The 23872-nt window shown below is 48.4% G+C and overlaps 1 protein-coding gene across 1 annotated transcript in view; it reads left to right on the plus strand.

Moving 5' to 3' along the window:
* NDUFAF7 (NADH:ubiquinone oxidoreductase complex assembly factor 7) overlaps positions 1–22311 on the plus strand; it is a 39353-nt gene extending 17042 nt beyond the window's left edge. Inside the window, exons 6-8 of the mRNA XM_069954553.1 lie at positions 17222–17365; positions 20069–20242; positions 22007–22311. Coding sequence (XP_069810654.1) covers positions 17222–17365; positions 20069–20242; positions 22007–22207 — 519 coding nt within the window. The 3' untranslated portion in view covers positions 22208–22311. The remainder of the gene's footprint in view (positions 1–17221; positions 17366–20068; positions 20243–22006) is intronic.
* Positions 22312–23872: the final 1561 nt, after the last annotated feature.

Raw genomic sequence — 23872 nt, forward strand, 5'->3', positions numbered from 1 at the left:
GGAGTGTCAGTGCCAACCACCCTTAGAGCCAGAGTCTTAAAGTCAAGGAAAGGCATTGTAGGGTTTTGGGCGGCTAGCATACGCAGTTGGCTCTGGATGAGTCTAGAATCCACCCCCTCTATGAAACGGTCAGTTATCATGCTCTCTACAGCCGAGGGGTCTATATTGTCCACTTGCCTGAGGGCCCAATAGGCAGATTGGAGGGCTAGCGCATAGTCCCTTAGGGTCTCACCTGGCCTCTGACGCCGGTCATAGAACTTGAGGCGGACCTCCGTGGGTGACTGTACCTCAAATTCTTTGCTTAGCGGACCAGGATCTGTTGGACGTCAGCTTTCTCAGAGGGAGGCCAGGACCGTACTTCCTCCGCAGCGGGACCCTCGAGTTGTCCTAACAGTAACTGCACCTGCTGAGTGGGAGAGAGTGAGACAAGTTCAAGTGTGCGGGAGATTTTCTCCTTGAAAGCAGCTAGCGTGTGGGGTTACCCTTTATAGCTGGGGAGATTGGAGGGCCCGATGAAGAACGGCACGGCTGCTGTGACTATAGGGGCAGGGGCAGCAGCACATGCTGCAGGCGGACTGCCTGACCCATCAGAGTCACTATCGCAGCCAGTAGACATGATGGTGGGATCCGGAGTGCTGCCCCTTTAAGGGAGCGGGACTGTGCTGGAGCGCCAGGCAGGTGGGCCGGATGATAAGAAGGTGCAGAGCTTGTTGGTGACTGCCGGCAATGACAGTTTTAGAACTGCAGGACCAGCAGACACAGCGATGCAATACGCCCGGGGTTGAGGAGACAGGGCGGAGGTCGGCTCCAGAGCTTCCGGCGGTCTAGTCTCAATCTTCTTCCCCCTTGCAACGGAGGCTGGGGCACCGCAGGGCTGGGGGGCGGAGCTTGAGCGGTGCGCGCGGGGAAGACACGTCAGCCCACTGGTTTAACCCCAGCGCGGCAATGGCAAAGTCTCTGGGGGTAACAGTACAGTTCTGGGCACTTAAAACTGGCACAACACAGTTTCCTGACCCTTGGGGGTCACTTCACAGTGCAGGTGTTGTGAGCGGGCAGGAACCGGGGGGAGCTTCAGGGTATAGGCTTGTCACAGTATGGGGCCTGAGGATGGCACAGCTGAGGGACCGGTCTGCGGATACTGCGGTAGAATTGCTACTGGGCATGCGATTCTTCGCTGTACCTAGTCGAGCCACCAGTAAACGGACACCAATGCCAGGGTTCAGTAACAGCGGTGGTTACACTTTTATTGTAACTGAGGTAACTGGTAGTAACAGTCTCTTCCGGGTGCAACCGGGTATATAGCAGACTTGTATAGACAGAGCTAAGGTGGTGCTGCATCGGCCGACACCCAGATGAGAAGATACTCCAGGCACTTGAGCAGACGGACAGCCAGGATCTGTTACAGCAGAGCACCAGCCTCTCTTCTGAAGGTGAAGAGGGACACAAACACACGACCTCCTTGCTTGGGAGCAGGGGCCGGAACTAACTAGCAAGGGGAAGTCTCATGGTACTCCTGGCCAAAGCTCGACGGCCATTGTAAGAAACAGACAGCGTGTTCTGGGACACTGCAAAGACAATGGGGGAGATTTATTAAACATGGTGTAAAGTAGAATTGTCTTAGTTGCCCCTAGCAACCAATCAGATTCCACCTTATATTTTTGAAAGCATCTGAGAGGAATGAAAGGTGGAATCTGATTGGTTGCTAGGGGCAACTAAGACAATTCTACTCTATACCAGTTTAATAAATCTCCCTCAATGTTCAGACAAGAAACAGATCATCGGTTAATCAATGTCTTCCAACACAAGCCTCGAATTGCTATGTGGAATAGTGATGCAAGGCTGATGACTTTCCTGCCCTGCTACAGGACCGGCTCACGCCAGATGTTTCCTCCGCCTCCACCTCCAGCCTACCCGGGCCCACCGGTAAGGAGCTCCATGCCCTGCAATCACAAATGGCCGCCATGCCCACTAAAGCAGACATGGAGGGCTATATTAAATGCATGGAGGCCGTCTGTAAAACTGAGATCAGAGCCCTAAGAGATGACCTGATCTCCCTATCTACCACGGTCCAATCCCTGGAACATACCACTGGGGATTTACAAGATGAACTGCAGACACACAGGTCCCAATTAGATCTCCACACACAGCAGATCCAGATGCTCTATGACATGGCGGACGACGCGGAAAACCGCAACCGCCGTAATAATATTCGGGTGCGAGGGATCCCTGAGTCTGTCAAGCCCCAAGATCTCATGCATACACTCCAGGGCATTTTTAACCCACTGCTGGGAAAGCCTCCATCGACACCCTTGGAAGTGGTGGATGGAATGGCCACTCCTGGCGCCTCAACCCTAACCTCCTGAAAGATGTAGTGTGCCAGGATAATATCAAGACCGCCATAACTGACTTCCTGACTAATCACAGGACAGATGAGACACCTTTACCCACCCAGTGGGAGGCACTCAAGTGTGTGTTTCGGTGCTTATTCAAAATGGTGCCAGACTAAAACGCGCCAATAGTGCTAAAATTCAAGCCCTGCTCGCCAAGATACAGCGGGACGAGTTAGCCCATAAGCAATCGCTGAACCCTGAGGTCTTAGCGTCATTGCTGGAGGGTAGAACTCAATTGAAGGCCCTGATTGATCAAAAATACGCCCGCTTCCGTGAACGACTACGCCGTTTCTACTATGAACACTCCAACAAATGCGGCGCTCCCTTAGCCAGATTCCTCCACCCCAAAACGGGCAACTCTTTTGTACCCTCTATTGCCGCGAGACATGGGACTACGCACGACCCCACAGACATTGTTGCTGTCTTTCGGGAGTACTATCAGACCTTATATAACCTTAAAGGGCCACTGCATGATATGGATGATGTCGCCTTCCGAGCAAAAGTGGACTCATATGTCACTTCCACGGCACTGCCTACTCTCTCCGGGGAGGAAGCGGCCACATTGGATTCCCCATTCTCTGAGGCCGAATTGGCATTAGTTATTAAGAATACGCCCAATGGGAAGAGCCCGGGACCGGACGGGTTTACTGCCCCATTCTATAAATTGTTTTCTACCTTGCTCACCCCTTTTCTAACCCGGGTCTTTAACTCTATCTCCCCTGCCTGCTCTTTCCCCTCCCAATCCCTGATGGCCACTATTGTAGTACTCCCGAAACCCGGCAAGGACACGTCCTTGTGCGCTAGTTATCGTCCAATATCATTGATAAATTCTGATATAAAATTTTTCTCTAAAATGATTGCGAGTAGACTGGCACCATTGCTCCCTGCTGTTATTCATACTGATCAAGTGGGCTTTGTCCCCCGCCGTGAAGCACGGGACAATCTCAACAAGACTCTACTGTTGATGTCACATGCCCAGGGGACGCGGTCCCCAACTTGCATGATCTCGATCGACGCCGAGAAAGCGTTCGACCGCGTCCACTGGGCATTCCTACGGGCAACGCTGAGGCAGGTTGGCCTGGGGGAGGAGATGCTAGGCAAAATTATGGCTCTGTATAATGGCCCCACAGCTAGGGTTAAAGTCAATGGCCTTCTCTCGACTCCTCTGTCGATCGCAAACGGGACGCGACAGGGCTGCCCGCTGTCCCCGCTGCTCTATGTTTTAGCTATGGAACACTTGGCGGTGGCTTTGCGGGCATCCCCTGACATTTCGGGTATCCGTCTGGGGGGCTCCCATTATAAGGCAGCGCTCTACGCGGATGACCTGTTGCTCTACGTATCCGACCCAGCTGTGTCCATTCCTGCGATCCTCAGACAATTTGACCTGTATGGCCAAGTTAGCAACTTCAAGGTTAATTACTCAAAGACTGAAGCCTTAAATATCTCCCTCCCGGCCACCCTGGTGCGGCAACTCCGCGACTCAGTTTCCTTTAAGTGGCAACCTCGAGCCCTCAAGTAAAAAAAAAAAAAAATTTAAACCTAAAACTAAATGTGTTTAAAATCGCTCTATTCCCATCTTTAAAATGCTTTTATTGTTTGGTCTATGGGGCTGTGTGAAGTGTAATTTTTTGCGCCATGATCTGTTCTTTCTTTTGGTTGTTTGTGTATATGCGACTTTTTGATCACTTTTTATTAAATTTTTCTGGATTTAGGTTACAAACCCACTTGGCGGGTCTGCAGCGAGTCTCCATGCTGCGTTTTTGCAGCGAGACTCGCTGCAGATCCCGGCCCTATGCTTTTAATGGCAGACAAACACGCAGCAGGGATGCGGGGGGGGCGATCGTGCGGCCGGGGCTGCGGGGGGGCCGATCGGGCGGCCGGGGCTGCGGGGGGCGATCGGGCGGCTGGGGCTGCGGGCGGCTGGCTAGAGCATATACTTCACCTGGTCCCCGCTCCGGCTTGCTGAAGACATCGGGAACCGCCGGAGCCGGGATCAGGTGAAGTATCAGCTCCGGCGGCCGGGGGGTTAATGGGGAGGGCTGCAGACAAACTCGCAGCAGGGATGTACATCCCTGCTGCGTGTTTGTCTGCCATTAAAAGCATAGGGCCGGGATCTGCAGCGAGTCTCGCTGCAAAAACGCAGCATGGAGACTCGCTGCAGACCCGCCAAGTGGGTTTGTACCCTAAATGTAAACAAAAATGCGCAATTTTGTACTTTGGAGGGTTTTTGCGCTTACTCCGTTTACCGTGCGAGATCAGGAATGTAATCATTTAATAGTTCGGGCGATTATGCACGCGGCGATACCAAATATGTTTATTTTTTTATTTATTTATTTTTATTTATAAAATAGGAAAAGGGGGGGTGGTTCAAACTTTTATTAGGGGAGGGGGTTATTTATTAATAAAAACACTTTATTTTATTTTCACATACAGTAATTCGAAGCCCCCTGGGGGACTTCTATATACACAGCACTGATCTCCTATTGAGATCAATGCTGTGTGTATAATAGAGCAATGATCCATCAGATCGGTGCTCTATTATAATGGTCTGCTGCAGACCATCTACATGGATTGCCGAGCCGGGATCAGCGTCATTCAGACGCTGAGCCCCGGCCGGCTCATTAGAATGGATCTCCCCTCTGCGATCGCATCGCGGGGGCGGATCCCCCACTAGACACCAGGGAGAGGGGCCACATACACTATTCAAATGCGTAGACAAGAAGCGGAGTGGTCAGCACCCAGTCTTGTGCGCTCATGCCCTCTCATGATTATTTGTTGAGCATGAAGGTTGTAGCCCCTGGATACCGAGGTGTCCATAACAGAGAAAAGCAGAGATTCCTTCAGCTCATATAAAATCTTACATTTTATTGTAGGAATTTAATTAAAAGAAACAGCCAATGCATTTCGAGCCAACCTGGCTCTTAGTCATGACATTTGTACAACATATAGTATTAGAAAAACAACAACTCACGTTTAGTAGTCTTCACTTCGACTTGGATTTATTTTTGCTTGATTGCAAGGTTTGGTTGCGTGTGATCACACGCAGCCAAACCTTGCAATCAAGCAAAAATAAATCCAAGTCGAAGTGAAGACTACTAAACGTGAGTTGTTGTTTTTCTAATACTATATACTCACATGAACATACGTCAAGTCAGTACAGGATACATTACGAATGAAGTTGTATGAGCCAAGGAAGTGGGAATTGGTTGTATCCGATACATTGCTCACAATTGAGTGAAAGTACGCTGTTGGTCCATAACCAGACTAAGCGTTTATTTGTACAACATATATATAGAAACAGACCAAGTGTTAATACAAATCACAATACATAGACAAGGTTAAAAAACATAAATAGACATCACTGAAAACATACAGACTTTACATTGAGTTACATGAAGCAGTATAGTTAGTGTTATCTATATAGATATGGAAATCTATGAAAGTATGTGCAGTTATCTCCTAATTGAAGAATCGAAAAAAACATGATTTTATTTTGGATATAGTTACATCGTTAATACGGCTGAAAAAAGACACATGTCCATCAAAATCAACCAAGGAGGGGATGGATACAGGGAAGGGGGAGGGGTTCTTTACATATGCATTTATATTATTTTGGTCTAAGAACTTGTCTAGGCCGGTTTTGAAGCCCTCTACTGTTTTTGCTGTGACCAGATCCTGGGGTAGACTGTTCCACAGATTCACAGTTTTCATGGTAAAGAAGGGACGGGGTCCTGTTTGAGTCTCTTTGGGTACCGCGGATAGACCTTTGATAGGCAATAGTCTCCTCACAGACAACGTCCTCAGGATCAAGTTGATACAGCTTGGCCACGGTAGTGAACTTAGGTAGGTCAGCGGCGGAGTCCCCAAGATTCACCAGGCGTACAGGGACCTGACCATTGGAGACAGTCACCAGGCTCCTAGCAGCTCTGACGAGGGGTTGTCCCTCGATCTCAATAGCATCCAACAGAGCGGCATAGTCAGCATTGTCGAGGCCCGGGCGGACTCTGCACCAGATAAGAAACTCCCTGTTAGCCGGGATGGTGATCGGGCGAGCGTCCTTAGTGCGGACACGACAGATTTCTCCTCGCTGATTGGCAAACCTCCGCTGAGCGGTGAGCGTCTTGATTGTCTTCTGGACAGCTTGCCTGTATTGAGAGGAAGCATGAGACAGGGAGGCATGTAAAGCATCGAGTTCTTCAGCAAGCACATGGCGAATAACATTCATGCCTAACACAACAGTGCAGGGGTAGCCCGTTTAACTGATAGCACTGGGATCGGTAGTGTCCATGCCGCCTACAGTGGCGGCAATAGGGTCGTTCAGGAGTTCTAAGTCTTTGTGGGCGAGGCCCATCAGGCTCCCCGTAGTCGGTGTAGAAGTCCTGAGGTAGAGGTGCAGCAGAGGCCCCTTGCAGCCCCCTTAGGGCTTGGCAGAGAGAGTCAACCACCTGTGTGAGAAGGTCGGGGGCCACTGGTGGATTGGCACAGACCGCTGTTGAGCAGCTTGTACAGCAGAAACAGGTGGGGCCACAATTGAGCCTGGAGGTGAGGGCGTGGGTCCCACTAGATCTGGGGGACTTGGACCTGGGGTACAGCCAGCACAGGGAGTGTCAGTGCCAACCACCCTTAGAGCCAGAGTCTTAAAGTCAAGGAAAGGCATTGTAGGGTTTTGGGCGGCTAGCATACGCAGTTGGCTCTGGATGAGTCTAGAATCCACCCCCTCTATGAAACGGTCAGTTATCATGCTCTCTACAGCCGAGGGGTCTATATTGTCCACTTGCCTGAGGGCCCAATAGGCAGATTGGAGGGCTAGCGCATAGTCCCTTAGGGTCTCACCTGGCCTCTGACGCCGGTCATAGAACTTGAGGCGGACCTCCGTGGGTGACTGTACCTCAAATTCTTTGCTTAGCGGACCAGGATCTGTTGGACGTCAGCTTTCTCAGAGGGAGGCCAGGACCGTACTTCCTCCGCAGCGGGACCCTCGAGTTGTCCTAACAGTAACTGCACCTGCTGAGTGGGAGAGAGTGAGACAAGTTCAAGTGTGCGGGAGATTTTCTCCTTGAAAGCAGCTAGCGTGTGGGGTTACCCTTTATAGCTGGGGAGATTGGAGGGCCCGATGAAGAACGGCACGGCTGCTGTGACTATAGGGGCAGGGGCAGCAGCACATGCTGCAGGCGGACTGCCTGACCCATCAGAGTCACTATCGCAGCCAGTAGACATGATGGTGGGATCCGGAGTGCTGCCCCTTTAAGGGAGCGGGACTGTGCTGGAGCGCCAGGCAGGTGGGCCGGATGATAAGAAGGTGCAGAGCTTGTTGGTGACTGCCGGCAATGACAGTTTTAGAACTGCAGGACCAGCAGACACAGCGATGCAATACGCCCGGGGTTGAGGAGACAGGGCGGAGGTCGGCTCCAGAGCTTCCGGCGGTCTAGTCTCAATCTTCTTCCCCCTTGCAACGGAGGCTGGGGCACCGCAGGGCTGGGGGGCGGAGCTTGAGCGGTGCGCGCGGGGAAGACACGTCAGCCCACTGGTTTAACCCCAGCGCGGCAATGGCAAAGTCTCTGGGGGTAACAGTACAGTTCTGGGCACTTAAAACTGGCACAACACAGTTTCCTGACCCTTGGGGGTCACTTCACAGTGCAGGTGTTGTGAGCGGGCAGGAACCGGGGGGAGCTTCAGGGTATAGGCTTGTCACAGTATGGGGCCTGAGGATGGCACAGCTGAGGGACCGGTCTGCGGATACTGCGGTAGAATTGCTACTGGGCATGCGATTCTTCGCTGTACCTAGTCGAGCCACCAGTAAACGGACACCAATGCCAGGGTTCAGTAACAGCGGTGGTTACACTTTTATTGTAACTGAGGTAACTGGTAGTAACAGTCTCTTCCGGGTGCAACCGGGTATATAGCAGACTTGTATAGACAGAGCTAAGGTGGTGCTGCATCGGCCGACACCCAGATGAGAAGATACTCCAGGCACTTGAGCAGACGGACAGCCAGGATCTGTTACAGCAGAGCACCAGCCTCTCTTCTGAAGGTGAAGAGGGACACAAACACACGACCTCCTTGCTTGGGAGCAGGGGCCGGAACTAACTAGCAAGGGGAAGTCTCATGGTACTCCTGGCCAAAGCTCGACGGCCATTGTAAGAAACAGACAGCGTGTTCTGGGACACTGCAAAGACAATGGGGGAGATTTATTAAACATGGTGTAAAGTAGAATTGTCTTAGTTGCCCCTAGCAACCAATCAGATTCCACCTTATATTTTTGAAAGCATCTGAGAGGAATGAAAGGTGGAATCTGATTGGTTGCTAGGGGCAACTAAGACAATTCTACTCTATACCAGTTTAATAAATCTCCCTCAATGTTCAGACAAGAAACAGATCATCGGTTAATCAATGTCTTCCAACACAAGCCTCGAATTGCTATGTGGAATAGTGATGCAAGGCTGATGACTTTCCTGCCCTGCTACAGGACCGGCTCACGCCAGATGTTTCCTCCGCCTCCACCTCCAGCCTACCCGGGCCCACCGGTAAGGAGCTCCATGCCCTGCAATCACAAATGGCCGCCATGCCCACTAAAGCAGACATGGAGGGCTATATTAAATGCATGGAGGCCGTCTGTAAAACTGAGATCAGAGCCCTAAGAGATGACCTGATCTCCCTATCTACCACGGTCCAATCCCTGGAACATACCACTGGGGATTTACAAGATGAACTGCAGACACACAGGTCCCAATTAGATCTCCACACACAGCAGATCCAGATGCTCTATGACATGGCGGACGACGCGGAAAACCGCAACCGCCGTAATAATATTCGGGTGCGAGGGATCCCTGAGTCTGTCAAGCCCCAAGATCTCATGCATACACTCCAGGGCATTTTTAACCCACTGCTGGGAAAGCCTCCATCGACACCCTTGGAAGTGGTGGATGGAATGGCCACTCCTGGCGCCTCAACCCTAACCTCCTGAAAGATGTAGTGTGCCAGGATAATATCAAGACCGCCATAACTGACTTCCTGACTAATCACAGGACAGATGAGACACCTTTACCCACCCAGTGGGAGGCACTCAAGTGTGTGCTTCGGTGCTTATTCAAAATGGTGCCAGACTAAAACGCGCCAATAGTGCTAAAATTCAAGCCCTGCTCGCCAAGATACAGCGGGACGAGTTAGCCCATAAGCAATCGCTGAACCCTGAGGTCTTAGCGTCATTGCTGGAGGGTAGAACTCAATTGAAGGCCCTGATTGATCAAAAATACGCCCGCTTCCGTGAACGACTACGCCGTTTCTACTATGAACACTCCAACAAATGCGGCGCTCCCTTAGCCAGATTCCTCCACCCCAAAACGGGCAACTCTTTTGTACCCTCTATTGCCGCGAGACATGGGACTACGCACGACCCCACAGACATTGTTGCTGTCTTTCGGGAGTACTATCAGACCTTATATAACCTTAAAGGGCCACTGCATGATATGGATGATGTCGCCTTCCGAGCAAAAGTGGACTCATATGTCACTTCCACGGCACTGCCTACTCTCTCCGGGGAGGAAGCGGCCACATTGGATTCCCCATTCTCTGAGGCCGAATTGGCATTAGTTATTAAGAATACGCCCAATGGGAAGAGCCCGGGACCGGACGGGTTTACTGCCCCATTCTATAAATTGTTTTCTACCTTGCTCACCCCTTTTCTAACCCGGGTCTTTAACTCTATCTCCCCTGCCTGCTCTTTCCCCTCCCAATCCCTGATGGCCACTATTGTAGTACTCCCGAAACCCGGCAAGGACACGTCCTTGTGCGCTAGTTATCGTCCAATATCATTGATAAATTCTGATATAAAATTTTTCTCTAAAATGATTGCGAGTAGACTGGCACCATTGCTCCCTGCTGTTATTCATACTGATCAAGTGGGCTTTGTCCCCCGCCGTGAAGCACGGGACAATCTCAACAAGACTCTACTGTTGATGTCACATGCCCAGGGGACGCGGTCCCCAACTTGCATGATCTCGATCGACGCCGAGAAAGCGTTCGACCGCGTCCACTGGGCATTCCTACGGGCAACGCTGAGGCAGGTTGGCCTGGGGGAGGAGATGCTAGGCAAAATTATGGCTCTGTATAATGGCCCCACAGCTAGGGTTAAAGTCAATGGCCTTCTCTCGACTCCTCTGTCGATCGCAAACGGGACGCGACAGGGCTGCCCGCTGTCCCCGCTGCTCTATGTTTTAGCTATGGAACACTTGGCGGTGGCTTTGCGGGCATCCCCTGACATTTCGGGTATCCGTCTGGGGGGCTCCCATTATAAGGCAGCGCTCTACGCGGATGACCTGTTGCTCTACGTATCCGACCCAGCTGTGTCCATTCCTGCGATCCTCAGACAATTTGACCTGTATGGCCAAGTTAGCAACTTCAAGGTTAATTACTCAAAGACTGAAGCCTTAAATATCTCCCTCCCGGCCACCCTGGTGCGGCAACTCCGCGACTCAGTTTCCTTTAAGTGGCAACCTCGAGCCCTCAAGTAAAAAAAAAAAAAAATTTAAACCTAAAACTAAATGTGTTTAAAATCGCTCTATTCCCATCTTTAAAATGCTTTTATTGTTTGGTCTATGGGGCTGTGTGAAGTGTAATTTTTTGCGCCATGATCTGTTCTTTCTTTTGGTTGTTTGTGTATATGCGACTTTTTGATCACTTTTTATTAAATTTTTCTGGATTTAGGTTACAAACCCACTTGGCGGGTCTGCAGCGAGTCTCCATGCTGCGTTTTTGCAGCGAGACTCGCTGCAGATCCCGGCCCTATGCTTTTAATGGCAGACAAACACGCAGCAGGGATGCGGGGGGGGCGATCGTGCGGCCGGGGCTGCGGGGGGGCGATCGGGCGGCCGGGGCTGCGGGGGGCGATCGGGCGGCTGGGGCTGCGGGCGGCTGGCTAGAGCATATACTTCACCTGGTCCCCGCTCCGGCTTGCTGAAGACATCGGGAACCGCCGGAGCCGGGATCAGGTGAAGTATCAGCTCCGGCGGCCGGGGGGTTAATGGGGAGGGCTGCAGACAAACTCGCAGCAGGGATGTACATCCCTGCTGCGTGTTTGTCTGCCATTAAAAGCATAGGGCCGGGATCTGCAGCGAGTCTCGCTGCAAAAACGCAGCATGGAGACTCGCTGCAGACCCGCCAAGTGGGTTTGTACCCTAAATGTAAACAAAAATGCGCAATTTTGTACTTTGGAGGGTTTTTGCGCTTACTCCGTTTACCGTGCGAGATCAGGAATGTAATCATTTAATAGTTCGGGCGATTATGCACGCGGCGATACCAAATATGTTTATTTTTTTATTTATTTATTTTTATTTATAAAATAGGAAAAGGGGGGGTGGTTCAAACTTTTATTAGGGGAGGGGGTTATTTATTAATAAAAACACTTTATTTTATTTTCACATACAGTAATTCGAAGCCCCCTGGGGGACTTCTATATACACAGCACTGATCTCCTATTGAGATCAATGCTGTGTGTATAATAGAGCAATGATCCATCAGATCGGTGCTCTATTATAATGGTCTGCTGCAGACCATCTACATGGATTGCCGAGCCGGGATCAGCGTCATTCAGACGCTGAGCCCCGGCCGGCTCATTAGAATGGATCTCCCCTCTGCGATCGCATCGCGGGGGCGGATCCCCCACTAGACACCAGGGAGAGGGGCCACATACACTATTCAAATGCGTAGACAAGAAGCGGAGTGGTCAGCACCCAGTCTTGTGCGCTCATGCCCTCTCATGATTATTTGTTGAGCATGAAGGTTGTAGCCCCTGGATACCGAGGTGTCCATAACAGAGAAAAGCAGAGATTCCTTCAGCTCATATAAAATCTTACATTTATTGTAGGAATTTAATTAAAAGAAACAGCCAATGCATTTCGAGCCAACCTGGCTCTTAGTCATGACATTTGTACAACATATAGTATTAGAAAAACAACAACTCACGTTTAGTAGTCTTCACTTCGACTTGGATTTATTTTTGCTTGATTGCAAGGTTTGGCTGCGTGTGATCACACGCAGCCAAACCTTGCAATCAAGCAAAAATAAATCCAAGTCGAAGTGAAGACTACTAAACGTGAGTTGTTGTTTTTCTAATACTATATACTCACATGAACATACGTCAAGTCAGTACAGGATACATTACGAATGAAGTTGTATGAGCCAAGGAAGTGGGAATTGGTTGTATCCGATACATTGCTCACAATTGAGTGAAAGTACGCTGTTGGTCCATAACCAGACTAAGCGTTTATTTGTACAACATATATATAGAAACAGACCAAGTGTTAATACAAATCACAATACATAGACAAGGTTAAAAAACATAAATAGACATCACTGAAAACATACAGACTTTACATTGAGTTACATGAAGCAGTATAGTTAGTGTTATCTATATAGATATGGAAATCTATGAAAGTATGTGCAGTTATCTCCTAATTGAAGAATCGAATCGAATTTTATTTTGGATATAGTTACATCGTTAATACGGCTGAAAAAAGACACATGTCCATCAAAATCAACCAAGGAGGGGATGGATACAGGGAAGGGGGAGGGGTTCTTTACATATGCATTTATATTATTTTGGTCTAAGAACTTGTCTAGGCCGGTTTTGAAGCCCTCTACTGTTTTTGCTGTGACCAGATCCTGGGGTAGACTGTTCCACAGATTCACAGTTTTCATGGTAAAGAAGGGACGGGGTCCTGTTTGAGTCTCTTTGGGTACCGCGGATAGACCTTTGATAGGCAATAGTCTCCTCACAGACAACGTCCTCAGGATCAAGTTGATACAGCTTGGCCACGGTAGTGAACTTAGGTAGGTCAGCGGCGGAGTCCCCAAGATTCACCAGGCGTACAGGGACCTGACCATTGGAGACAGTCACCAGGCTCCTAGCAGCTCTGACGAGGAGTTGTCCCTCGATCTCAATAGCATCCAACAGAGCGGCATAGTCAGCATTGTCGAGGCCCGGGCGGACTCTGCACCAGATAAGAAACTCCCTGTTAGCCGGGATGGTGATCGGGCGAGCGTCCTTAGTGCGGACACGACAGATTTCTCCTCGCTGATTGGCAAACCTCCGCTGAGCGGTGAGCGTCTTGATTGTCTTCTGGACAGCTTGCCTGTATTGAGAGGAAGCATGAGACAGGGAGGCATGTAAAGCATCGAGTTCTTCAGCAAGCACATGGCGAATAACATTCATGCCTAACACAACAGTGCAGGGGTAGCCCGTTTAACTGATAGCACTGGGATCGGTAGTGTCCATGCCGCCTACAGTGGCGGCAATAGGGTCGTTCAGGAGTTCTAAGTCTTTGTGGGCGAGGCCCATCAGGCTCCCCGTAGTCGGTGTAGAAGTCCTGAGGTAGAGGTGCAGCAGAGGCCCCTTGCAGCCCCCTTAGGGCTTGGCAGAGAGAGTCAACCACCTGTGTGAGAAGGTCGGGGGCCACTGGTGGATTGGCACAGACCGCTGTTGAGCAGCTTGTACAGCAGAAACAGGTGGGGCCACAATTGAGCCTGGAGGTGAGGGCGTGGGTCCCACTAGATCTGGGGGACTTGGACCTGGGGTACAGCCAGCACAGGGAGTGTCAGTGCCAACCACCCTTAGAGCCAGAGTCTTAAAGTCAAGGAAAGGCATTGTAGGGTTTTGGGCGGCTAGCATACGCAGTTGGCTCTGGATGAGTCTAGAATCCACCCCCTCTATGAAACGGTCAGTTATCATGCTCTCTACAGCCGAGGGGTCTATATTGTCCACTTGCCTGAGGGCCCAATAGGCAGATTGGAGGGCTAGCGCATAGTCCCTTAGGGTCTCACCTGGCCTCTGACGCCGGTCATAGAACTTGAGGCGGACCTCCGTGGGTGACTGTACCTCAAATTCTTTGCTTAGCGGACCAGGATCTGTTGGACGTCAGCTTTCTCAGAGGGAGGCCAGGACCGTACTTCCTCCGCAGCGGGACCCTCGAGTTGTCCTAACAGTAACTGCACCTGCTGAGTGGGAGAGAGTGAGACAAGTTCAAGTGTGCGGGAGATTTTCTCCTTGAAAGCAGCTAGCGTGTGGGGTTACCCTTTATAGCTGGGGAGATTGGAGGGCCCGATGAAGAACGGCACGGCTGCTGTGACTATAGGGGCAGGGGCAGCAGCACATGCTGCAGGCGGACTGCCTGACCCATCAGAGTCACTATCGCAGCCAGTAGACATGATGGTGGGATCCGGAGTGCTGCCCCTTTAAGGGAGCGGGACTGTGCTGGAGCGCCAGGCAGGTGGGCCGGATGATAAGAAGGTGCAGAGCTTGTTGGTGACTGCCGGCAATGACAGTTTTAGAACTGCAGGACCAGCAGACACAGCGATGCAATACGCCCGGGGTTGAGGAGACAGGGCGGAGGTCGGCTCCAGAGCTTCCGGCGGTCTAGTCTCAATCTTCTTCCCCCTTGCAACGGAGGCTGGGGCACCGCAGGGCTGGGGGGCGGAGCTTGAGCGGTGCGCGCGGGGAAGACACGTCAGCCCACTGGTTTAACCCCAGCGCGGCAATGGCAAAGTCTCTGGGGGTAACAGTACAGTTCTGGGCACTTAAAACTGGCACAACACAGTTTCCTGACCCTTGGGGGTCACTTCACAGTGCAGGTGTTGTGAGCGGGCAGGAACCGGGGGGAGCTTCAGGGTATAGGCTTGTCACAGTATGGGGCCTGAGGATGGCACAGCTGAGGGACCGGTCTGCGGATACTGCGGTAGAATTGCTACTGGGCATGCGATTCTTCGCTGTACCTAGTCGAGCCACCAGTAAACGGACACCAATGCCAGGGTTCAGTAACAGCGGTGGTTACACTTTTATTGTAACTGAGGTAACTGGTAGTAACAGTCTCTTCCGGGTGCAACCGGGTATATAGCAGACTTGTATAGACAGAGCTAAGGTGGTGCTGCATCGGCCGACACCCAGATGAGAAGATACTCCAGGCACTTGAGCAGACGGACAGCCAGGATCTGTTACAGCAGAGCACCAGCCTCTCTTCTGAAGGTGAAGAGGGACACAAACACACGACCTCCTTGCTTGGGAGCAGGGGCCGGAACTAACTAGCAAGGGGAAGTCACATGGTACTCCTGGCCAAAGCTCGACGGCCATTGGGGGAACCATGGTTACAGGGCATGGTCACGTGATCCTCAGCCTTTGCATACCACTGCACATAGTTAAACACATATACAATATACAGGAACCTGAGAGTAATAGGGACTATATAGTCACAGTTGCAGTGCAAATAGTTTCCAGAACAGGCATGGCTGTAGTAGCAAAAATAAACTGACAGTAAGAAACAGACAGCGTGTTCTGGGACACTGCAAAGACAATGGGGGAGATTTATTAAACATGGTGTAAAGTAGAATTGTCTTAGTTGCCCCTAGCAACCAATCAGATTCCACCTTATATTTTTGAAAGCATCTGAGAGGAATGAAAGGTGGAATCTGATTGGTTGCTAGGGGCAACTAAGACAATTCTACTCTATACCAGTTTAATAAATCTCCCTCAATGTTCAGACAAGAAACAGATCATCGGTTAATCAATGTCTTCCAACACAAGCCTCGAATTGCTATGTGGAATAGTGATGCAAGGCTGATGAGAGGGTAAAGAAAATAATAAAGATTATACTTACCTGTCCAGGCTCCCCTTATGTCGTGTTGCGCCTCTGACACTTGCGTACCCCTCTCTGAAGTGACAGGCCACTCAACCAATTACTGGCCATGTCGCTGTCCCGTCTCTGCCACTGATTGGCTGAGCAGCCTGTCACTTCAAAAAGGGGACCAGAAGTGTGAGCTGCAGCTGCGTTAACCGGGGGATCCCACAGACAAGGCTGCGGGATACAGAGGGAGTGTGGTCAGGTAAGTAGAAACATTTATTATTTTACTATTTTAAAGCAAGGGCTGCATACACATCTCTAACGATATAAATACAGCCCTGCAGCACGATAATTGAGCCGTCTAATAGGCTCTGTAAGCGAGCACCAATCTAACAAATTGGGGATTTGCTACTGCTCTGAACAGTTTCGGAAGTGATCAGAGGTCCAGAACTGTCCAGAACAGGAGAGGTTTTCTATTGGGGATTCCCGTAGAAAGCCTCTCCTACCCTGGACAGTTCCTGTCTCGATCAGAGATGTCAACAGAGAGCACTGTGTAAGGAGCAGTTCACACTGAGCAAGATCGTCGGAATCCCGCCGTGCTCAGTGTGCTGCTTTGAGTGAATGGAGAGGGCGCGCACTTGTGCGCTGCCGCCGCTCTCCGCTCAAAGAACTGACATGCTTATTCTTTGAGAGGAGACGAAGCGGACGAGCGTGCGCTCTCCCATTCTCTGAAAGCAGGACACTGACCGCAGCAGAATTACGCTGTCTTTACCCAGTGTGAACTGGCCCTAAGACTGAAAATAAAACAACATTTCCTGCAGGACATATAGTAGCTAATAAGTACTGGAACGTAAATTACAAAGCTATATAACTTTCTGAAACCAGTTGATTTGAAAGAAAAAGATTTTCGCTGTACAACCCCTTTAAGGGATTAATGAATCACAAATGAGAATTGTGATGGTTCTTGGTAATCCCTACCTATGTTGGTCAGTAAAAAATACAATACCTATAATGTTCCGTAATCAACTTTGAAGAGTTGGCATTATACCATCCACACTGGTGCCTGCAGTATAGATAGAGTGAGAGTTGGTTTGTAAACCGTCCAGTAACTGATAGCCAGCGATTGGGAACCACTGCCTTAGCCTATGCCTACTAATTAACCATCTGTGTTCTGAACCCCCCAGTTGTGTGTTTTTCACAATTTAATATTTTTTTTTATTACAGGCAGATGAAACAAGGGACCATATAGAGTTGTCTCCTAATGCTGCAGTTATTATTCAGAAGCTGGCCCATCAAATAAATACTTTTGGAGGAGCTGCACTGATAGCAGACTATGGACATTCGGGAGACAAGACAGACACTTTCAGGGTAATGTATTATCTTTCTGTTTTATTTGGTGGTAAAAGGATGGCATTTCCTGCATTATGCTACACACTGGTTTAGATTTACCAGTCTGTCTGGGACACAAATCGAACACATTTGGATAGGTAATTCCATACTTGGTAGAAGCCCCAATAGGTAGATAATCCACCCCTATTAGGTTATTGCCCCCAGTAAACAGGTAATACCCTATTTAGGTAGAAGCCCCATTTGGTAGATAACCCCCCACCCCACCCCCAGACAGCTCCGACCTCATCTTTCACTCTGTCCTCCTGCAGATTCTGTCATCACACATGGCTGCCCTAGAAGATTTGTCCTCTGTACGGTATAGGAGCAGAGAGTCCGGACAGTGGTAGAGTCCCTGCTCCTCTATGTACTGTCTGTAGCACGCTGTGCTATTCCTGGGGGGGGGGGCACCCTGGAATTTACATACTGTTTAGGAGCAGGGTCTTTAGTTTACTGAGTAGCGATACATACATGTAGGCATTGCCACTTACCTTATATTCTTAGGGGTTTAAGATGATGCGCCTCTGAGAAGTTTGCTTCCGAGGCAACCAGCTACCCCAGCCCCCCATGCTTCACCACTGCTTCTGAGGCACAAGCACCATCTTTTCACAAATCCAGTTTACTTCTATTGCCGAAATGTAATCAATAAGTAACTACTCCCACTACTACTGACTGCCACTATCGCTACCACTGCTACTACTATACTCACTGCTATAACTCCCACTACTGATAGTATTCCTACTACTACTACTCCCACTACTACTACCACTATAATAACTACTCTCACTAATACTCCACTTATTGTAAAGTATATCCGTGTGCCGTACTTTACATTGTGAGTACAGGGTGTCTTGTGCAGCCGCTGTTCACTGAATATCGGCTGCACAATAGAGGCCTGTCAGTTATTTTGTGCAGCCGCAGAGAAGGCGGCAATGCAAGCGCAACCTGTCTTTAAACAACGGCTGCATCCATTATAACATATGGAGGGGGGCAGGGCTGAGGGAAATGAGTGAGCAGGAATATGAGAGAAACAGCTCCTGCAGTTTGGAGTCTGTGTGTCTGGGCACATAAAATGCTGGATTCACAGGTCAGAAAGGTCACTGCTTATCTGGGAACTTGGTTAGATAAGATTGCAGGATGTTGTGTTTTGTTCTCTGCTATACAGGAGCTGTTTGTCTCCTCTCCGTGCTCCTTCGTGCTCCCCCTCAACCCCTCCCTTCTCTATGGACCATAATGGACAAAGATAAGTGAGGGGTGGGCTGCAAAACAGCTTTGTGAGTACAGAAGGAAAAATGTAAATGACAGTTACACTTTAAATCGAGAATAATAATAAAAAGATGTATATTTTATTTTTTGATCATATCGCCCAGCCCTACCTTAGACCTATGTGACTACTAACTGAACTGCTTAAAAAATATTTAAAGGAGAAGTCCCTCAGGAAAAAATCACTGGCAGGCATGGGGGTGCGGGAACATAATAAAGAAAGCATACTTGCCCATCTCCGTGCTCTCAGACAGCTGCCAGATGTAGTTTTCAGTCGGCTTTCTGTCATGTTACGGCCCTTACTCCTGCAACATCATGGTCCCGCCTATGGTTTGCCCACTCAGCCAGTCAGTGACTGCAGCAGTGTCCCACCCCAGTTATTGATTGGCTGAGTGGGCAATCCATCAGTCAGGTACGTGATGTTGCAGGAACGCAAGGGGGCACAGTGATGGGTAAGTATACCTTGTCTATTTCTGCACCCCCCCCCCCTGACTGCCTGTGATTTTTTTATGTTTGTGGGACTTTAAAGCCCACCTTTAAAACCCACATATCTCAGGCACAGGAAGGTATACCAGGAAACTATAAAATGCAGTGCAATCAGGGCAGTGCTTTAAAGGAGTATTCCGCTCAGGTAAATTACATGTTTAATCAACTCCCCTCCTGAAGACTCATTCTATACTTTAACTTTAATCTTATCAGTCTCCTTCCCCCAATTTTGAGCCTGCTGCTTTTTGCTAAAGATACAGAAAACTGTGTTTGAGCTGTTCACACCGTCTCCACTCTGATCTCCCTCCCCTTTCCTTTCGGGATAGCTCATTTAAACAGTGTCCCTGGCCAGCTGTCTCTGCACTTTGTAATGCCAGATTAGTTAATCACACTGAGGTCATCAGCAACTTGACCTTAGATTAACCCTCCCAGCATAACACAGTGCAGAAACAACTGACCAGGAATGCTGTTTACATAAGTTGTCCTGGAAGGGAGGAGGGGGAGAAGGAGAGAACACACAGTTTTCCCTGTCTTTCAGCAAAAAGCAGCAGCTCAGAACTGGGGATGGAGACTGAAAAGATAACAAGTATTGAAGAAATTGTTAGTCCCCCCGATGATTCAACATGTATTTTGCAGAATTCCCCTTAGGTGATGTAGAATAGGAATGTAGAGTGGGCCCAGGTATCCACACAGTCACTCTATTTTTTGCAGAGATGATTGCATCGCCATTATCAGGATTGGTGGGGGTCCCTGCAGTCTGACCCCCAGTGATCAGCTTGTTAGCCTAAGAAGGGTAAATATAATTTGACTCCTGTTTAGCTCCATTTTGTTTCGATATACGTTAATACCATGAGGTCATACAGAAATCTATAATGACTTAAAACTTAAGTTACATTTATTGTCTTACAAAACCTAAATTGGCTTCATTTCTTTTAGGGATTTCGAGCTCATCAGCTGCATGATGTGCTAATAGACCCTGGGAAAGCAGATCTCACAGCGGATGTCGATTTCAGCTTCTTGAAAAAAATAGTGGGAAATACTGTTGCATCACTAGGTCCCATTACACAAGAACAGTTTTTGAGGAATATGGGGATTGATTTAAGAATGAAGGTATCGCATTTAATGTTTGGATCGCTTGCAGTACAACTAACAGCATGTTAAAGTATACAAATCTGCTGATATGTATGTATGCAGAATGGATCACCAAGCAACAGTTATCTTTGGAATTGATGCCTACAGGTGTAGGCATCAATTCCAAAGTTAGCTGTTGCTTGATGATCCATTCTGCTGTTTTTGTATAATTTATAAACATCCAAATTATGTCCTTTGGTGCATTGACATTGTCCCCCGTTCCCTGAGTGCACTGATCCACCAGCCTGTTAGCCTGTCCTGTATGCATAATGTAGATAGGCTGGGGAGCACAGTCAGTGCACCAAATGACCTACCGTAATTTTTGCTTAATAAGATGTATCTGATGATGAGACGCACCTAGGTTTTAGAGGAGGAAATTAGGAAAAAGCGGTCAACCAAAAAGGAAAAGGTAATCAGGTATAGATGAACTGCACAACCATAATAATGTAAAAATATCAATATGCTTTAATAACAATTATGCTTAGACAAAAACCTCCAAAAGTTTAAAACATATACCATAACTCCACTCCTGGCTCAAATACGGCACAGTGTGTCACCACTCACCCCCTACTGGTACAAAGGGGAACACACAGCAGTATCATTATTACAGCATCAGGTCTGCTGCAGATCCTGTAGGTGTGAACGCAACATGCAACATGGCTAGTGTTCACCGGGTGAATGGAGGGGAAGAAGCATGTGTTCCGTTCAGGAGAACTTCCTCAGGGGTAAATTGTGGTTGGCTTGCCTTGTGGATCGGTTGAACTTGCACTTTATCTGTTATTTGATGCACTTCAGGCTTGGCCATGTCGTTTTTTTTTTGTATTTTATTATATATTTACAGATATACGTTATTATTTGCAGACATGTGCAATAATAATACTGCTGTGTGTTCCTCTTGTACCAGTAGGGTGTGAGTGGTGAAACACTGCTGTATTTAAGTTAGGAATGGAGTTTTGTTATATGTTTTAAGTGTTTTTAAGCTTTTCAAGGTTTTTCTCTAAGCATAATTGTTAAAGCATATTGATATTTTTACATTATTGTGGATGTGCAGTCCATATATACCTGCTTCTCTTTTCCTTTTGGTTGTTTGCTGTTGTTTGTAGCAGGTGGAATAGCACCCCCTTTGGGCTACCTGTGGTGCCCCCCTGGACTTTTGGTGTTAAATTGGAAAAAGCTGTTCAGCGCCGCACGACACAGTAACATTTTTCTCTGTTCATTGTTATTCGTTGGCGATGTGTAACCGCAGATCATTTTCCATTCAAGTGACTAGGAACTGAGCTGCAGTTACATATCGCCACCTCTACACAATGAATGGAGACAAACTGTGTAGGGCCAATCAGTGACCGTTGAGGGATCCTATGGATAGCGTATCAGTCAGTTTTGCCTGAAAAAAAAGTTTTTAAAAACATATCCTGCCAATAATTGGCCCGTGTATAAGGCCCTTTAAGTATATCCATATTTTTATGCAGTATATACAATGCATTTGCATTGAAAAAGTTTGTATCTTTGTAAATGCATTGCATAACTTAGATTGTACTGCTGTTTTATAACATTGTATGCATGAATGTAAATGTTCCTGACAGCATAAGAGGATTGCATAGAACAATACAATGTAAACCAACTTACATTTAGCTACACTCACCTGTGTTTGGTGACTTAATTCATTCTATGGTAAATATGACAGCGTACACAATTATATAATGCGATACCAACGTAGTCATTAAACCTAATTTATTGTTTCAGGTTCTTCTGGAAAACAATAAAGATGCAGCTACTCAACAACATTTAACACAAAGCTACGACCTTCTCATGAATCCATGTAAAATGGGAGAACGATTCAAATTCTTTTCCATGTTTCCACATAGTAGAATGAATAAAAGTGGTGGAAGTTCAGAAGGACATATTCACCCAGTAGCCGGATTTACTGAATTACAAATGAGTTAACTTGGTGCTTTCACTATATTAAACTTTTATTGTGAACTGATTCTGTACTGTTGAACTGTTTCTATTATTGACAACATTGACATCAATATATTTATTTACACACATTTCATGTTTATTGTATTTATTTAGATGAGCAGAATGAATATAAAGATCTGTTAACTCAAGCAAAATGGTAAAGGTTAATGGATTCTCTCAATTTACACTGCTCAAAAAAAAAAAAAATAAAGGGAACACTTAATCCACACAAAATCAACCTGTCCCGTTATGAAGCAGCCCTGATTGGAAATCCATTTTTCCTGCTGTTGTGTAAAAGGAACAGAAAACTGGTAGAAATTATAAAAAATAAGCAAGGCACCCTTATAAAGGTTGTAAAGTGAGTCTGCAAATGGTGGTCACTCACCATTTCTCTGTTCTCATCTTTGTTAGCTGTTGTTTTGATCACTTTTGCATTTTGTCATTGCTCTCACCCCTAGAAGTAGGACGAGGCATTGTCTACAACCCACAGAAGTTGCTCAGGTGGTGCAGCTCATCCAGGATAGCACATCAGTGTGACTGTGGCAAGAACAATAGCTGTGTCTGTCAGCACACTGAGCATGGAGCAGATACCAGGAGACAGGCCCGTATGCCAGGAGGAGGGGGGACGTAGTGTCCATAGAATGGAGCACATACCAGGAGACAGGCCAGTATACCAGGAGAAAGGGCCATAGTGTTCTTAGAATTGGAGTAGATACCAAGAGACAGACCAGTACACCAGGAGGAGGGGGCCGTAGTGACCAGAGAATGGAGCAGATACCAGGAGACAGGCCAGTATACCAGGAGGAAGGGGCCATAGTGTTCTTAGAATTGGAGCAGATACCAAGAGACAGACCAATACACCAGGAGGAGGGGGCCGTAGTGACCAGAGAATGGAGCAGATACCAGGAGACAGACCAGAACACCAGGAGGAAGGGGCCGTATTGTTCTGAGAATTGAGCAGATACCAGGAGACAGGCCAGTACACCAGGAGGAGGGGGCCGTAATGTTCTGAGAATGGAGCAGATACCAGGAGACAGGCCAGTACACCAGGAGGAAGGGGCCGTAATGTTCTGAGAATTGAGCAGATACCAGGAGACAGACCAGAACACCAGGAGGAAGGGGCCGTAATGTTCTGAGAATGGAGCAGATACCAGGAGACAGACCAGAACACCAGGAGGAAGGGGCCGTAATGTTCTGAGAATGGAGCAGATACCAGGAGACAGGCCAGTACACCAGGAGGAGGGGGCCGTATTAACCAGAGAATGGAGCAGATACCAGGAGACAGACCAGTACACCAGGAGGAAGGGGCCGTAATGTTCTGAGAATGGAGCAGATACCAGGAGACGGGCCAGTACACCAGGAGGAGGGGGCCGTATTAACCAGAGAATTGAGCAGATACCAGGAGACAGGCCAGTACACCAGGAGAAAGGGGCCGTAGTGAGCAGAGAATGGAGCAGATACCAGGAGACAGGCCAGTACACCAGGAGGAAGGGGCCGTAGTGAGCAGAGAATGGAGCAGATACCAGGAGACAGGCCAGTACACCAGGAGGAAGGGGCCTTAGTGAGCAGAGAATGGAGCAGATACCAGGAGACAGACCAGTACACCAAGAGATATACACGTATTATGCCCTTCAATGTGAATGGAAACTA

This window comes from Dendropsophus ebraccatus, chromosome 15 (genome assembly GCF_027789765.1).
Source record: "Dendropsophus ebraccatus isolate aDenEbr1 chromosome 15, aDenEbr1.pat, whole genome shotgun sequence".
In the NCBI taxonomy this organism is placed as follows: domain Eukaryota; kingdom Metazoa; phylum Chordata; class Amphibia; order Anura; family Hylidae; genus Dendropsophus; species Dendropsophus ebraccatus.